General features: G+C 38.2%; 1 protein-coding gene across 1 annotated transcript in view; it reads left to right on the top strand.

Moving 5' to 3' along the window:
• LOC139980997 (uncharacterized) overlaps positions 1-18,551 on the top strand; it is a 39,877-nt gene continuing 21,326 nt past the window's right edge. Inside the window, exons 1-5 of the mRNA XM_071993085.1 lie at positions 1-132; positions 9,427-9,557; positions 10,359-12,806; positions 16,928-17,070; positions 18,432-18,519. Coding sequence (XP_071849186.1) covers positions 10,379-12,806; positions 16,928-17,070; positions 18,432-18,519 — 2,659 coding nt within the window. The 5' untranslated portion in view covers positions 1-132; positions 9,427-9,557; positions 10,359-10,378. The remainder of the gene's footprint in view (positions 133-9,426; positions 9,558-10,358; positions 12,807-16,927; positions 17,071-18,431; positions 18,520-18,551) is intronic.

Here is an 18,551-nt window from a genome sequence, read left to right as displayed (position 1 = left end):
ATTAAACAACAACTTTACATTATACAACAGCAGAAATTTTACCCAGTTCGCGTTCCATACATGTGTGAGGCTGGCGTCAAACGCTCATCGAAACAGAAAAACTTTCAACATTTCATATTCCAGATTTCAATGGTATATACATAGTAAAATGAAACAGATAACTTTCAATCCAGTTTCCCTTGTCTTTAAGTTTCGTGGCCTCGACCGAATATTGACAAAAACATTGGCTAGACTAAGCCTAACTGTCGGTATAGCTAGCCTATCGTACAACCTAAACTTAGGCTAACGCTATGCGTCATCTGTTCTCCTAGGAAGCCACTAAATACTAACCCCTACAGCGGGTCGGACCATTTCGAGTGCCCTCGGAACTCGGTTTCGGGTGCAACTGTGCTCGGCGCTCTCGGTTCCCGAATTACGTTATTTTGCCCAGGTCTCGGAAGTTAGTTGACTCTATGTAATAACTTGTGAGACCTGCTACTCGAGATAGAGATAGATATAATAGCGGTTTGAAACGGTACTTGTAGTTTTTAAATGATATTTGTAAATAACCAGGTCTTGGAGGTTAGTTGACTCTATGTAACAACTTGTGGGGCCTGCTACGAGATAGAGATAGATATAATAGTGGTTTGAAACGGTGCTTGAAATTTTTTAAATGATATATGTACACAACCAGGTCTTGGAGGTTAGTTGACTCTATGTAACAACTTGTGAGGCCTGTTACTTGAGATGAAGATAGATCTAAACGTTTGAAGTGAATTTTGCAGCTTTAAATTTGATATTTGTACACAACCAGGTCTAGGAGGTTAGTTGAATCTATGTAATAACTTGTGAGACCTGTTACTTGAGATGAAGATAGATATATGGGTTTGAAACGGTACTCACAGTTTTTAAAATTATATATGTACACAACCAGGTCTTGGAGGTTAGTTAACTCTGTGTAATAACTTGTGAGACCTGCTATACTTGAGATATAAAGATAAATACAACAGTACTTTATTGCAGCTTTCTTATATACATTTGTTAACTTAAAATGTCAAGAATAAACCGTGAAACGTTTGGATATATTTGTGTACTTGTCTCCTATTCTCACCTCTTTTACTTAATCGCGAGCGGGACTTGGCCCGGCAATTCGTACGTGTTACACGAGCTCGTACCCGCACTGTACACGTGAAATGTACAACATGTGCATCTACGTAGTTATGCAAGACTGTGACGTCAGGTGAGATCATTCTCGCTCGGGATCCTTACCGATGAACCGAACCGCTACGCGGGTTAACATTTAGTGGCGTCCGTTCTCCTACTCCTAGAGTACGTTTTGTAGCCTAGGCCTAAGCTATAGTGACTCGGACTCGTAAGGTGAGCCAGAAAGTACGATTTACATTGAAGAGGCCTTTTTTTTTGGGCTAATAATAACAGTGCGCATGATGGGTACAGTGTGACAGTAACAAGCATCAAAGTAATGCTTGCACTTAGTTATCAATGTCAATTGGAGTTTTTCTGTGGTTGGTTCAAAATTCCACATAGGCCTACAGTTGGTCAAGCCTGATATTAAGTAACTGGCATACTTTGTTAGGGGCATTGCTTGGGTACAGTTATTTTTGAAGGCTGTGGCTATTCTTAAGACTAGTCGTAACAATTATTTATAAAATATTCTTACGACATCGGCGAATTCAAGCGCAGTAAAGTAAATAAAGCTGCATGTAGTAGGGATAACCATCACCCTAAACACTAACCTTAACCCTAACCGGAGATAATTGTTACTCCTAGTCGTAAAAATAGTACGCCTAGTCGTAAAAATAGCCATGTTAAAGCAACTGCGCATGTGTATTTATAAATTATTCTTACGACTAGTCGTAGGAATAGCCACTTTGATTTTGGAAAGAAAGTAACCATTGCATTCTCACATATGATGGTCCAGGAGGGTAAAAGCTTTACACCAAGGTCAAACATTAAGTATCATTTGTTTGCCTATGTGAAAATATGAACATCAAATAACTTTTTCACCTTTTCACAATTTCTTCACTTGCTAGAGAGGTGAACTGGTCATGAACCTGGATAGGCTTCATTGGTTTTAATGTATTATTGTAATCTTAAGTAACATAGTCTATTGTAACCAAATATGTAGTTTATTGCCATTTTTTAATGGCAAAAATAATTTCATTTAACCTTGAATTGATATCCCTAGGACTTAATGCACCAACTGCATGATGGTCTTATGCAAGTGGCTATGAAAAAATTTATCAGAAATATCCACTGCTTCCTTTTCAGTTTCCCCTGCTAAAAAAAACTTTACAGTCTACACTACATCAGAAGGATATGTATAGCAAACCAAAACTGACAATGTTGCAGAAACTTTTAATGCAAATCAATTTCATTAGAGTATTTGCTGTGGTTGATTAGAAGTCTAATATATTTTCAGATTTATGTGGTGTTTTATGCTTTCTTTGTAGTTCATAAACAGGATATAGGAAATTAACACTGAAATACTTTGATAACCATAGGGAAAAATTATTAATTCTTCAAAGGAGGTTTAGAACAGCCTTTAAACAGAGTCACCATCTTAAAAAGATTGTGGTTATTTATCAGACTACTGAGTGATCAAGTATATATGGCAAACTTGCACGCGGTCAAAATCAATGAGCTGAGAGACTCATCAAGCCAAAGGAGAAAGTATTTATGTCTCTGTCACATTAAAACAGTCAATTTGCACTGTGTTCAGAGATTCATCGCACTATCTGATCATTTTGTTTGTAAAAAACAATAACAGAACACTCCCAATAAAATGTTAGTATATTTTGTTAAATATACTTGTACAGGTGGTTAGCACTTGGTGGGAGTATTACAAGGTTGTTGAAGCCAACACCAGTGTAGGGTTTGGACCTGATACCATCTTTGTTCTACCACAATGGTAGGCTAAATAAGTTCTACATCAGGCATATTTAAACTATGTAAAAACTTATATTCGATCCCTAGTGTATAATAGTACATTCTTTTATCTTTTTATTTTGTAGCAAGGGTACATGTATGTATTTTTATTTGCTGAGATTGATGCTTCACATAACTGGATTCTGTTGAATATAAACTTCTTCGATACCACAAAAAGTCCTGATGGTTGGTAGTTGTTTAGCTCACTAATTAAAACATGAAAATCTTTATAACTATTTTCCTTACTGTATAATGATCACAAGTAGGGAACTAAGGATCCTCTCAGGTTACTTGAGTTGGTACTTCCTCTGACAGTCTAACAGCCTTGAAAAACATCAGGAAGAAATCAGAGGTAAATTTTGACCAGAAATGGATGAGAGCAGTTGAAGGCTAGATGATGATGATGCAGTGCCTGGAATGATTGGCTGTGTTGTTTTGTTCACTGCCTAAGACAAGATTGTGTCATGTTTGCGACGGTCTTGCCTTGGGTAGGGTCTGTAATGATACGGCTCATCCTCGTCAATGCTTTGGTTCTTGACATGTAACAGACCATATGATAATACCTAGTTTTACTCTTTGATGGAATAAATTTACAATGACATGCAGTGATTGAACCTTTGTTTTGAAGTTATATTGAGTGCAAATATAATTTTTCTTTGGGTTTGGTCAAAGTTGCTGCTGTTGTTCATTTCTTTGACTATATTCATAAGAAAGATATGCATAGACATGAACAAGAGATAATATCACATGCAGCAACCTGTCAGCTCCAATTAAGAATTGAGGTAATATTTAAAACATAATATTTGTTTGTAAGATTGTTTAAGAATATTAGGTAAGTACATGGAGTGAACATATCTTTGAGCAGCTTTTTGCATTTTGTCACAGTTTTCCCACCCTTTTGACATGTCCATCAAGTTTTTTACATGTATTTATCACAAAACAGCAAACTACGATATTTGCCAAGTTTCTTGCTGCCAAGAGCACTAATTGGCAAGTAATTCTGGACTTTTGCAGATAATGAGTAGAGTGTCTTCTCACAAATTCCTCATTTAAAATTAATCTCATACAGTTCCCCAAATCCACTAGTTTAAATGAAACCAATCAGTGAATAGCTAACATGTTTATTTGTGAGCTGTGCTTAAAATAGATTTATTCACAGCAATGCCAAATAAAGCATGGTTTTGTAGTAGATATTGCTGTACTGGGTTTCTAAAGACTCCAGCAGAGTGAACATTATTGACCTCATTTTCCAATGACGGCTATGGATATTTTGCAGAGAGAGTTTGACAAGGTTGTAAGGAAGGACAGAGAGAGTATATGTGTTTTCAATGTGAAATATAAATATAACAACAACAACAACAAATTATTTAAAGTTAGAATCATCTTCCTTTATACAGTATTCTCTTAAGGTTTACATTTTTTTCTTATCTCAGGTTCCATTCAGCCTCATCTTCACTTGGCCTCAATAGATGTCTTCCTTTTTGTTCTAGAATGTCTCAATATAAGCGTCGGCTTTCGGCCTTAGTTTACGTTCTCTTTCTGTCTTTGTTTCTCATTCAGCTTTTGCATAATTAAACAAGAGCAACAGTTTTGCTTGGTTCAAGCTGGAGACAGAAAAAGGAATGCACGTGGCTATATGTTACTTATATACTGCTCGTGCCGAATTCCGATACTCTATTAACAATACATTATTACGTAACGCTTAAGGATGCACAAAATCATGGCTAAATAATTATCATCCAATTAACTCAATAAGCAGACTTATCGATAAAATACTTAAGGGGATTTATATAATTTAATATTCATATTACGGGCAGGTTTATTGCGATCCTAACCTAAAATATCTTTGAGAAAAACAACATTCAGAATTGTCAATTGTTTATCTTTTATTCCACCATTTGAAGTTAGATTTCGATAGCTAAGCTAACTGTTATGTATGTTGTTATAGCATGGTGGGGTCAATGAGGTTAAGAAAATCATAGAAAGTGATGCAAAAAGCTGCTTTAAGCCAAACTCACTTGTTTTGTGCAAGTTTATACATTCATGACAACAAATTTGAAAAACTTGAGAAAAAACAAAGAAACAGGATTAGGAGCTTCATTAACCTCAGCATTGCAAGTGTTCTACCAACTGCTCCATCCCTTGATCCTTACATAGCCATTTCTATGCTGAGTGGTGCCAATAAGGAGCCACAATGCATTATTTGATCCTTACATAGTCATGTTTGTGCTGAGTGGTGCCAGTAAGGAGCCACAATGCATTATTTGATCCTTACATAGTCATGTTTGTGCTGAGTGGTGCCAATAAGGAGCCACAATGCCTTATTTGATCCTTACATTGCCATTTCTATGCAGAATGGTTCCAATAAGGAGCCACAATGCATTATTTGATCCTTACATAGTCATGTTTGTGCTGAGTGGTGCCAGTAAGGAGCCACAATGCATTATTTGATCCTTACATAATCATTTCTATGCTGAGTGGTGCCACTAAGGAGCCACAATGCATTATTTGATCCTTACATAGTCATGTTTGTGCTGAGTGGTGCCAGTAAGGAGCCACAATGCCTTATTTGATCCTTACATAGCCATTTCTATGCAGAATGGTTCCAATAAGGAGCCACAATGCATTATTTGATCCTTACATAGTCATGTTTGTGCTGAGTGGTGCCAATAAGGAGCCACAATGCCTTATTTGATCCTTACATAGCCATTTCTATGCTGAGTGGTGCCAGTAAGGAGCCACAATGCATTATTTGATCCTTACATAGTCATGTTTGTGCTGAGTGGTGCCAGTAAGGAGCCACAATGCATTATTTGATTCTTACATAGCCATGTTTGTGCTGAGTGGTGCCAGTAAGGAGCCACAATGCATTATTCGATCCTTACATAGTCATGTTTGTGCTGAGTGGTGCCAGTAAGGAGCCACAATGCATTATTCGATCCTTACATAGTCATGTTTGTGCTGAGTGGTGCCAGTAAGGAGCCACAATGCATTATTCGATCCTTACATAGTCATGTTTGTGCTGAGTGGTGCCAGTAAGGAGCCACAATGCATTATTCGATCCTTACATAGCCATTTCTATGCAGAATGGTTCCACTAAGGAGCCACAATGCATTATTCGATCCTTACATAGTCATGTTTGTGCTGAGTGGTGCCAGTAAGGAGCCACAATGCATTATTCGATCCTTACATAGTCATGTTTGTGCTGAGTGGTGCCAGTAAGGAGCCACAATGCATTATTCGATCCTTACATATTCATGTTTGTGCTGAGTGGTGCCAGTAAGGAGCCACAATGCATTATTCGATCCTTACATAGTCATGTTTGTGCTGAGTGGTGCCAGTAAGGAGCCACAATGCATTATTCGATCCTTACATATTCATGTTTGTGCTGAGTGGTGCCAGTAAGGAGCCACAATGCATTATTCGATCCTTACATAGTCATTTTTGTGCTGAGTGGTGCCAGTAAGGAGCCACAATGCATTATTCGATCCTTACATAGTCATGTTTGTGCTGAGTGGTGCCAGTAAGGAGCCACAATGCATTATTCGATCCTTACATAGTCATTTTTGTGCTGAGTGGTGCCAGTAAGGAGCCACAATGCATTATTCGATCCTTACATAGTCATGTTTGTGCTGAGTGGTGCCAGTAAGGAGCCACAATGCATTATTCGATCCTTACATAGTCATGTTTGTGCTGAGTGGTGCCAGTAAGGAGCCACAATGCATTATTCGATCCTTACATAGTCATGTTTGTGCTGAGTGGTGCCAGTAAGGAGCCACAATGCATTATTCGATCCTTACATAGTCATTTTTGTGCTGAGTGGTGCCAGTAAGGAGCCACAATGCATTATTCGATCCTTACATAGTCATGTTTGTGCTGAGTGGTGCCAGTAAGGAGCCACAATGCATTATTCGATCCTTACATAGTCATGTTTGTGCTGAGTGGTGCCAGTAAGGAGCCACAATGCATTATTTGATCCTTACATAGTCATGTTTGTGCTGAGTGGTGCCAGTAAGGAGCCACAATGCATTATTCGATCCTTACATAGTCATGTTTGTGCTGAGTGGTGCCAGTAAGGAGCCACAATGCATTATTGGATCCTTACATAGTCATTTCTATGCAGAATGGTTCCAATAAGGAGCCACAATGCATTATTCGATCCTTACATAGTCATGTTTGTGCTGAGTGGTGCCAGTAAGGAGCCACAATGCATTATTCGATCCTTACATAGTCATGTTTGTGCTGAGTGGTGCCAGTAAGGAGCCACAATGCATTATTCGATCCTTACATAGTCATGTTTGTGCTGAGTGGTGCCAGTAAGGAGCCACAATGCATTATTCGATCCTTACATAGTCATGTTTGTGCTGAGTGGTTCCACTAAGGAGCCACAATGCATTATTCGATCCTTACATAGCCATTTCTATGCAGAATGGTTCCACTAAGGAGCCACAATGCATTATTCGATCCTTACATAGTCATGTTTGTGCTGAGTGGTGCCAGTAAGGAGCCACAATGCATTATTCGATCCTTACATATTCATGTTTGTGCTGAGTGGTGCCAGTAAGGAGCCACAATGCATTATTCGATCCTTACATATTCATGTTTGTGCTGAGTGGTGCCAGTAAGGAGCCACAATGCATTATTCGATCCTTACATAGTCATTTTTGTGCTGAGTGGTGCCAGTAAGGAGCCACAATGCATTATTCGATCCTTACATAGTCATGTTTGTGCTGAGTGGTGCCAGTAAGGAGCCACAATGCATTATTCGATCCTTACATAGTCATTTTTGTGCTGAGTGGTGCCAGTAAGGAGCCACAATGCATTATTCGATCCTTACATAGTCATGTTTGTGCTGAGTGGTGCCAGTAAGGAGCCACAATGCATTATTCGATCCTTACATAGTCATGTTTGTGCTGAGTGGTGCCAGTAAGGAGCCACAATGCATTATTCGATCCTTACATAGTCATGTTTGTGCTGAGTGGTGCCAGTAAGGAGCCACAATGCATTATTCGATCCTTACATAGTCATGTTTGTGCTGAGTGGTGCCAGTAAGGAGCCACAATGCATTATTCGATCCTTACATATTCATGTTTGTGCTGAGTGGTGCCAGTAAGGAGCCACAATGCATTATTCGATCCTTACATAGTCATTTTTGTGCTGAGTGGTGCCAGTAAGGAGCCACAATGCATTATTCGATCCTTACATAGTCATGTTTGTGCTGAGTGGTGCCAGTAAGGAGCCACAATGCATTATTCGATCCTTACATAGTCATTTTTGTGCTGAGTGGTGCCAGTAAGGAGCCACAATGCATTATTCGATCCTTACATAGTCATGTTTGTGCTGAGTGGTGCCAGTAAGGAGCCACAATGCATTATTCGATCCTTACATAGTCATGTTTGTGCTGAGTGGTGCCAGTAAGGAGCCACAATGCATTATTCGATCCTTACATAGTCATGTTTGTGCTGAGTGGTGCCAGTAAGGAGCCACAATGCATTATTCGATCCTTACATAGTCATGTTTGTGCTGAGTGGTGCCAGTAAGGAGCCACAATGCATTATTCGATCCTTACATAGTCATGTTTGTGCTGAGTGGTGCCAGTAAGGAGCCACAATGCATTATTCGATCCTTACATAGTCATGTTTGTGCTGAGTGGTGCCAGTAAGGAGCCACAATGCATTATTCGATCCTTACATAGTCATGTTTGTGCTGAGTGGTGCCAGTAAGGAGCCACAATGCATTATTCGATCCTTACATAGTCATGTTTGTGCTGAGTGGTGCCAGTAAGGAGCCACAATGCATTATTCGATCCTTACATAGTCATGGTTGTGCTGAGTGGTGCCAGTAAGGAGCCACAATGCATTATTCGATCCTTACATAGTCATGTTTGTGCTGAGTGGTGCCAGTAAGGAGCCACAATGCATTATTTGATCCTTACATAGTCATTTTGTGCTGAGTGGTGCCAGTAAGGAGCCACAATGCATTATTTGATCCTTACATAGTCATTTTTGTGCTGAGTGGTGCCAGTAAGGAGCCACAATGCATTATTTGATCCTTACATAGTCATTTTTGTGCTGAGTGGTGCCAGTAAGGAGCCACAATGCATTATTTGATCCTTACATAGTCATTTTTGTGCTGAGTGGTGCCAGTAAGGAGCCACAATGCATTATTTGATCCTTACATAGTCATTTCTATGCTGAGTGGTGCCAGTCAAGAGCCACAGTGCATTATTTGATCTAGAAATTGACAGGATGTGACTTTAAGGGAAATTAAGTTTGTGTGTAAGTAAATGAACAATGGAAGTTTGACTGGGACATTGTTACCAAATATGAAAGGGCAGATAAGCTTTCTATAGGACAGGAATCGAACATGTGTAGTCAGGTTTACAAGTCCAGTGTAGTCCTGTATAGTACAGTAATTTAACGCTGGTTGATAGGTTTGAATTAAAAGTGATATGCTGTTTGTTAGCAATGCTGACATTGTTTTCTTACCTTTTTTTGAAAGGTCAACAGATGAGAAAGGATGTATCTTATGGTGATAATGTGTGAATAGGGTTCTACCAGGACAGAAATATCTAGCCTGCCACTGCTTGGTTTCCTCATTACTAAAATTGCAGCTTTGGGAACAGAAAGAAGGTACATTCATTGATTTCATGTTTTAATAGTCCTCATCTGTAAAGCATTTACAGTACGATGCTGGTTTCAGTTCATTAACCCATATGACTTATAATTCCCACACTTGCTTCTTGTGTAAAGAACTGCAAAATATGACTACACAAAACTGTTTACTTATCTGTTTTACAGGTTGACTGCAATATCCTTGGAATACAGTGACCACTTTCCAAAATTCATTTGTGGAAGGAGCAGGTTTTTGAAGTCACAAAGTTACTTTCTGTTGGCCCTGTTCCAGAAAACCTTCCTAGCCATTATAGTATAATAATATTTCAGATCATCTTTTGAAGGCTTTAATAGTTCAACAAGTTTATTACTTACAATGATGTTCTAGTGGGTATAATGTTCAGCCCAGGTTTGAAGTATGATACTTAGTGAATGCGGCATTATCACCATGTTTGTACTTTTGAAGTTTTTGGAATATTTGGATCATTTTCTATCAACCTGCAAACCAGATGAGATATGCCTCTGTGTAGTGTTATTTCATATTTTTGGGGTTAACTAACTGATAAGGACCTCTGAATGAGCTACAGTATTCTTTTAATGTCAAATCAGAACTTAGTAACAATTTGCTCCCACAGTCTTGCTTTATTTGTTCAACACTGAATTTGTGATAGTAAATTGTTACAGAACAGAAATTCATATTTGCTGTCAACATTGAGTTATAGTGCGGTTAGCTTTGATAAACACAGCAGAATTAGTATGTCCTGTTGGTTCGTGCATTTTCTTGTGTAGAATTTAATTGGCAATCATTTGTTTTCACAGACTGTTCATTTAAGCATCTGATGGATCATACTAGGATGCAAGGGTTCAACCAACCAAAGTCTCTAAATGAGAACCTTAAGGCTTCATCATCATCATCATCCAAATCTCAGCTTCGCAACAACCCTCTCTCCCTTCAACATCAATCTCTTCTTGACTATGAGGGCATCAACACAGCAATGCCATCTGAGTTTGACGAATTGAATCACTTTGGTCACCATGCCATGCCAGAAAATCCTGCATCCATCGGGGCGTATGCACAGAGTGAAACGTTTTCATGGGCAGATGATTTATTCTTACTTGGTGAAGGAACATCCAATGATCTTATGCATCATCCTGAAATAGTTGGAACAATTGATGAGCCGGATGGAACATCTTCAAACTTGCCAAACTCTAGTTCTTCCAAATCTTTTAAAAGGAGGAAAACATCTTATGCAAACCAAGGAAGAGACATTCCAGGAACTTCCTCAACTGAATCATCTATTAGCCAACCTTACACCTTCAGTTTTGTAGAAAGTACTTCTTCATCAATGCCTTCACCCTTTTCCTTTGATGAAAGTGATTCAGATATAGACCAGTGCACATCATCTTCAGAATTATGTGTCATTAAGCAAAATATGACACTCCCAGTGGTTGTAAAAGAAGAATTGAGTGATAAACAACCTGATCATAGACAAAGAACATCACAACAGCCTGCTAGTACTGACAAAGTAATTCCTTGCATCACATCTGAACGTTCATCTCTTAAACTGGATACCTTCTTAAAAACAGAGGTTTTAGAACGTGATAACTTGTTTGATACAGACAGTGAATGCAGCCAGGAGGAATTATTGCTCAAGGAAACAGCAGAGACTACTGGTTTCTCCAAACAGGTAAGCCACACAAAACCCACTGATGCTTTACAAGTAATAGGAGTGAGTTCTGACCCTCAACCAATCCAAGTATCGATTGGATCAGATATGGGGGCATCATTGACAGATGAACGTGGGACCTCTGCGAGCCAGGGAAGAATTCATCAGTTTCCTTCTGACATTCTTAAAACTATATCACCATCAAAGGGTAGTGCCACCATCATGTCTCAGCCCCAGCACATGGATGCAGACTTGGTTCAGAATTCCCTTCCATCAACAACCATTGTGTACACAGGTACTCAAAATACATGTGCTTCTTCTAAGCAACAGTTATTGATTCTGGCTCCGGTAATTAGTTCTCTAGATTCTCTAGATGACACAAACTCAACACCTGTTACTTCATATTCACACAAAATTCCAAATGCTACTGCTGATCAGGTAGACATCCCAGAGGGTTTGGTATCATCTGGACATTCTGCCCTCTCAAACATGGACACTGAATGGAGGTCTACATGCACTTCACTCTCAGATAAACCTACCTCAGATGTGTTTGAGTTGTTTGAGCAAAGTGGGCAGGATGGACACTCCACTACAACCAAAACTCTTAGTAGTGTTAAGCCTTCACTAAATCAGAGACTTTCAAAGGGTTCTCAGAAAGAAAGACCAATTAAAGCCTATGCCACAAGCATCACATTACCAAAAGATGGGGACTGCATTGAACAATTTGATTTACCACGCAAAGATTTGAAAGGAGAGCTAGATCTTTTAAACCAGACAAATTTTGTGTTAAAGGCTGCAAATCCACTTAGTGAAAGACTGCCAAGTAGACAGTGGGCTTCAGGCAGACCAGATACAAATTTATCTTCTGGGATGAAGTCATCAGCATCACCAAGCACACTCACTCCTCTGGCCATGAACACTCACAACAAAGGAAGTTCCATTTTGGACAAGGAACAAGTTGTATTGCCACTATCAAGACAAAATGACATTAAATTAGTAGAGAACGTTGATCACTTTGTCAAGGGTAACTTGGAACAAATGGATACATTAAACAGTAAAGAAACGTCTGAACAAAATTTGTTGTCATCTACCAATCTCAGTGGTGTAGAGAGGGGTGCAAAAGAAACAACAGTCTCGGGTGGAACACAGAACAGTAACAAAACTGGTGCAGCAACCCAACAGGATACACTCTTAAACAATGCAGCAGTGAACAAACAGAGCCTTCCTTCTGTACAAGAAAAGACAATCATGTCAGAAAATCAAGATTTGCTTGAAGAGATGAACACTGAAGAAGATAAAAGCCCAAAGCCTGCATCTGCATTGCACCTACCTAATGTCAGTAACCAAAATGAACAAGAAGAAGAAGCAGTTGGAATCAAAGAGATGGAGATGCACTCTGATGATTCCGACATCGACATCGATATTGACGATCTTCTGGAGAAAGAACTCAGGCAGCAGGTGGATAACAAGGGAAAGAAGAGGACAGTCAATGGAGAGGAGAAAAATAATGATGTTTTTGTGAGGAGTAAAGTGAGGGAGCCAGCAGAGGAGGATAGGGAACAAGGTGTTATATCAGTCAGAGATAAAATAGTTCTTAAAAGTAAGTCCTATGTTTATTTACAATACTAGGAGAAATTCTTGTTGTCTTACAGCTGTATTTGCTTAAGGTTGTAACTATTGCCATGTTCTGCAGTATTCAATTATAATTGTACACTTCTATTGAACTTAGGGATCTACTACCAAGCCATGTTCTGCAGTATTCAGTCATAATTGATACACTTCTATTGAACTTAGGGATCTACTACCAAGCCATGTTCTGCAGTATTCAATCATAATTGATACACTTCTATTGAACTTAGAGATCTACTACCAAGCCATGTTCTGCAGTATTCAATAATAATTGTACACTTCTATTGAACTTAGAGATCTACTACCAAGCCATGTTCTGCAGTATTCAGTCATAATTGATACACTTCTATTGAACTTAGGGATCTACTACCAAGCCATGTTCTGCAGTATTCAATCATAATTGATACACTTCTATTGAACTTAGGGATCTACTACCAAGCCATGTTCTGCAGTATTCAATAATAATTGTACACTTCTATTGAACTTAGAGATCTACTACCAAGCCATGTTCTGCAGTATTCAATCATAATTGATACACTTCTATTAAACTTAGAGATCTACTACCAAGCCATGTTCTGCAGTATTCAGTCATAATTGATACACTTCTATTGAACTTAGGGATCTACTACCAAGCCATGTTCTGCAGTATTCAGTCATAATTGATACACTTCTATTGAACTTAGGGATCTACTACCAAGCCATGTTCTGCAGTATTCAATAATAATTGTACACTTCTATTGAACTTAGAGATCTACTACCAAGCCATGTTCTGCAGTATTCAGTCATAATTGATACACTTCTATTGAACTTAGGGATCTACTACCAAGCCATGTTCTGCAGTATTCAATAATAATTGTACACTTCTATTGAACTTAGAGATCTACTACCAAGCCATGTTCTGCAGTATTCAATCATAATTGATACACTTCTATTGAACTTAGAGATCTACTACCAAGCCATGTTCTGCAGTATTCAGTCATAATTGATACACTTCTATTGAACTTAGGGATCTACTACCAAGCCATGTTCTGCAGTATTCAGTCATAATTGATACACTTCTATTGAACTTAGGGATCTACTACCAAGCCATGTTCTGCAGTATTCAGTCATAATTGATACACTTCTATTGAACTTAGGGATCTACTACCAAGCCATGTTCTGCAGTATTCAGTCATAATTGATACACTTCTATTGAACTTAGGGATCTACTACCAAGCCATGTTCTGCAGTATTCAGTCATAATTGATACACTTCTATTGAACTTAGGGATCTACTACCAAGCCATGTTCTGCAGTATTCAATAATAATTGTACACTTCTATTGAACTTAGAGATCTACTACCAAGCCATGTTCTGCAGTATTCAATAATAATTGTACACTTCTATTGAACTTAGAGATCTACTACCAAGCCATGTTCTGCAGTATTCAATCATAATTGATACACTTCTATTGAACTTAGGGATCTACTACCAAGCCATGTTCTGCAGTATTCAGTCATAATTGATACACTTCTATTGAACTTAGGGATCTACTACCAAGCCATGTTCTGCAGTATTCAATAATAATTGTACACTTCTATTGAACTTAGAGATCTACTACCAAGCCATGTTCTGCAGTATTCAATCATAATTGTACACTTCTATTCTGCAGTATTCAATCATAATTGATACACTTCTATTGAACTTAGGGATCTACTACCAAGCCATGTTCTGCAGTATTCAATAATAATTGTACACTTCTATTGAACTTAGAGATCTACTACCAAGCCATGTTCTGCAGTATTCAATCATAATTGATACACTTCTATTGAACTTAGAGATCTACTACCAAGCCATGTTCTGCAGTATTCTGTCATAATTGATACACTTCTATTGAACTTAGAGATCTACTACCAAGCCATGTTCTGCAGTATTCAGTCATAATTGATACACTTCTATTGAACTTAGGGATCTACTACCAAGCCATGTTCTGCAGTATTCAATAATAATTGTACACTTCTATTGAACTTAGAGATCTACTACCAAGCCATGTTCTGCAGTATTCAATCATAATTGATACACTTCTATTGAACTTAGAGATCTACTACCAAGCCATGTTCTGCAGTATTCAGTCATAATTGATACACTTCTATTGAACTTAGGGATCTACTACCAAGCCATGTTCTGCAGTATTCAGTCATAATTGATACACTTCTATTGAACTTAGAGATCTACTACCAAGCCATGTTCTGCAGTATTCAATCATAATTGATACACTTCTATTGAACTTAGAGATCTACTACCAAGCCATGTTCTGCAGTATTCAGTCATAATTGATACACTTCTATTGAACTTAGAGATCTACTACCAAGCCATGTTCTGCAGTATTCAATTATAATTGTACACTTCTATTGAACTTAGAGATCTACTACCATGCCATGTTCTGCAGTATTCAATCATAATTGTACACTTCTATTCTGCAGTATTCAATTATAATTGTACTCTTCTATTGAACTTAGAGCCATGTTCTGCAGTATTCAATCATAATTGATACACTTCTATTGAACTTAGGGATCTACTACCAAGCTATGTTCTGCAGTATTCAATTATAATTGTACACTTCTATTGAACTTAGGGATCTACTACCAAGCCATGTTCTGCAGTATTCAATCATAATTGATACACTTCTATTGAACTTAGAGATCTACTACCAAGCCATGTTCTGCAGTATTCAATTATAATTGTACACTTCTATTGAACTTAGAGATCTACTACCATGCCATGTTCTGCAGTATTCAATCATAATTGTACACTTCTATTCTGCAGTATTCAATTATAATTGTACACTTCTATTGAACTTAGGGATCTACTACCAAGCTATGTTCTGCAGTATTCAATTATAATTGTACACTTCTATTGAACTTAGGGATCTACTACCAAGCCATGTTCTGCAGTATTCAATCATAATTGATACACTTCTATTGAACTTAGGGATCTACTACCAAGCTATGTTCTGCAGTATTCAATTATAATTGTACACTTCTATTGAACTTAGAGATCTACTACCATGCCATGTTCTGCAGTATTCAATCATAATTGTACACTTCTATTGAACTTAGAGATCTACTACCAAGCCATGTTCTGCAGTATTCAATCATAATTGATACACTTCTATTGAACTTAGGGATCTACTACCAAGCTATGTTCTGCAGTATTCAACCATAATTGTACACTTCTATTGAACTTAGAGATCTACTACCAAGCCATGTTCTGCAGTATTCAATCATAATTGATACACTTCTATTGAACTTAGGGATCTACTACCAAGCCATGTTCTGCAGTATTCAATCATAATTGATACACTTCTATTGAACTTAGGGATCTACTACCAAGCTATGTTCTGCAGTATTCAATTATAATTGTACACTTCTATTGAACTTAGAGATCTACTACCAAGCCATGTTCTGCAGTATTCAATCATAATTGTACACTTCTATTGAACTTAGAGATCTACTACCAAGCCATGTTCTGCAGTATTCAATCATAATTGATACACTTCTATTGAACTTAGGGATCTACTACCAAGCCATGTTCTGCAGTATTCAATCATAATTGTACACTTTCATTGAATTTAGAGATCTACTTGGTTACAGCCACTTGTCTGTTCTCAATAAGTCAGATCGTCACCAAATACAACAAATTTTGTGTCTGATAGATTTCATCTTTCACTGTTTTTTTTGGCAACCTTTGAAAAGTTTGGCTAATTCCACTGTTCCCTGTGCAAGTCTGGTCCACCAAGAAAATGTAATATTTTGCATTATTTATGCTTTCAAAGTTAGGCATGGTGCCATCAGAATCGTGCAAACTGCAACTCAAATGCAGCTTTCATGACTTAGTATGAACTAGTATGGAACATGTGACCCTCAAGTGCCTCAGATAGTAGTCCAACTCCTTCCAAGTTTGCTAACATTCAACAAGCCTGTTGACATTGTTTAGGAGAGGAGCCATCTTGTTGTACAATTCTACTTGAGGTCTACAACAGTGAAGTAACTTTATTAGTCTGATCACTGATCAGACTACTGATCAGTCAGTTTCTTTATGTTTTATCCTTTAGAGAGAGGCAGAGAGCCTCTTGAAGGGCTGCCTGAAAACTGGATGTCCATCACTCATCGCAGTGGTATTGATGTGTACATTCATAAACCAAGCAGAGTTTGTACTTGGTCTAGACCTTACTTCCTAGGACCTGGATCTGTACGGGTATGTGTAACTGTATGGTATGTGTACAGGTATGTGTAACTGTATGGTATCTGTAGGGTATGTGTACAGGTATATTTAACTGTATGGTATGTGTACAGGTATCTGTATGGGTATGTGTAACTGTATGGTATCTGTACGGGTATGCGTAACTGTATGGTATCTGTACAGGTTGTGTACGGGTATGCGTAACTGTATGGTATGTGTACGGGTATGTGTAATTGTATGGTATGTGTACGGGTATGCGTACCTGTATGGTATCTGTATGGGTTGTGTACGGGTAAGTGTCAACTGTATGGTATCTGTACGGGTTGTGTACGGGTATGTGTAACTGTATGGTATGTGTACGGGTATGTGTAATTGTATGGTATGTGTGCGGGTATGCGTAACTGTATGGTATCTGTACGGGTATGTGTAACTGTATGGTATCTGTACAGGTATGTGTACGGATATGTGTAACTGTATAGTATCTGTACGGGTATATGTAAACTGTATGGTATCTGTACGGGTATGTGTAACTGTATAGTATCTGGACGGGTATCTGTACGGGTATGTTTACGGGTATCTGTACGGGTATCTGTACGGGCATCTGTACGGGTATGTGTAACTGTATGGTATGTTTACGGGTATATGTAAACTGTATGGTATCTGTACGGGTATGTGTAACTGTAAAGTGTCTGGACGGGTATCTGTACGGGTATGTGTAACTGTATGGTATGTTTACGGGTATCAGTACGGGTATCTGTACAGGTATGTGTAAACTGTACGGGTATCTGTACAGGTATGTGTACAGGTATGTGTAACTGTATGGTATGTGTATGGGTATGTGTACGGGTATGTGTAAACTGTAAATACTGTAGGTTGGAACAGGTCACATGACTTATACCACTCCAAGAAGGAATCAATGTGGTTACAACCATTCCTTTTAATAATAGTTGTAAACTGTTTCTTCAGATGACAAATGTTTCAATATTGTTTTGCATTTTTGTTTTGGTTATCTTTTCATTCCTGGGGACTTTGGTAGGGTAAAGAAAGAGATTGGTTTTAGGAAACTGATCTTTGCTTTACATACATCCTACAATACAGGTAGTGCTATTTTGGGTTTCATGAAAATGTCTTTACTTGATTTAACCAACTGTGTAAGAGTCTCAAGCCAATCAGTAGTACAAGAAGGGATTACCACATTTCATTGAGGTGAGATGGTGCAACATACTGAAGGTTTCTTTCTAGAGGATCTGTTCTTTGTATGTTTTAACTCTCCTGTAAGCTCTATTCGATACATGTAGTTTCTTACTGTGAGTTTACCACAGAATTTAATGATCACAATGAAAACCTTTCAATGTCTCTTATATTCTTCCCATTAGAAACATAAAGTTCCACTGGCATCCATTCCTTGCTTGCATTACAAGAGAGCTAAAGAGGAAGAGGCTACATCTGCAGAAGAAACAGCAGGTTTGAAAGTTACTCTGGTACCCCTCCATCTT

The sequence above is a fragment of the Apostichopus japonicus genome, chromosome 15 (genome assembly GCF_037975245.1).
Source record: "Apostichopus japonicus isolate 1M-3 chromosome 15, ASM3797524v1, whole genome shotgun sequence".
NCBI lineage: Eukaryota > Metazoa > Echinodermata > Holothuroidea > Aspidochirotida > Stichopodidae > Apostichopus > Apostichopus japonicus.
Note: the sequence above shows the minus strand (reverse complement) of the source record. Positions and strands in the feature narration are given on the sequence as shown.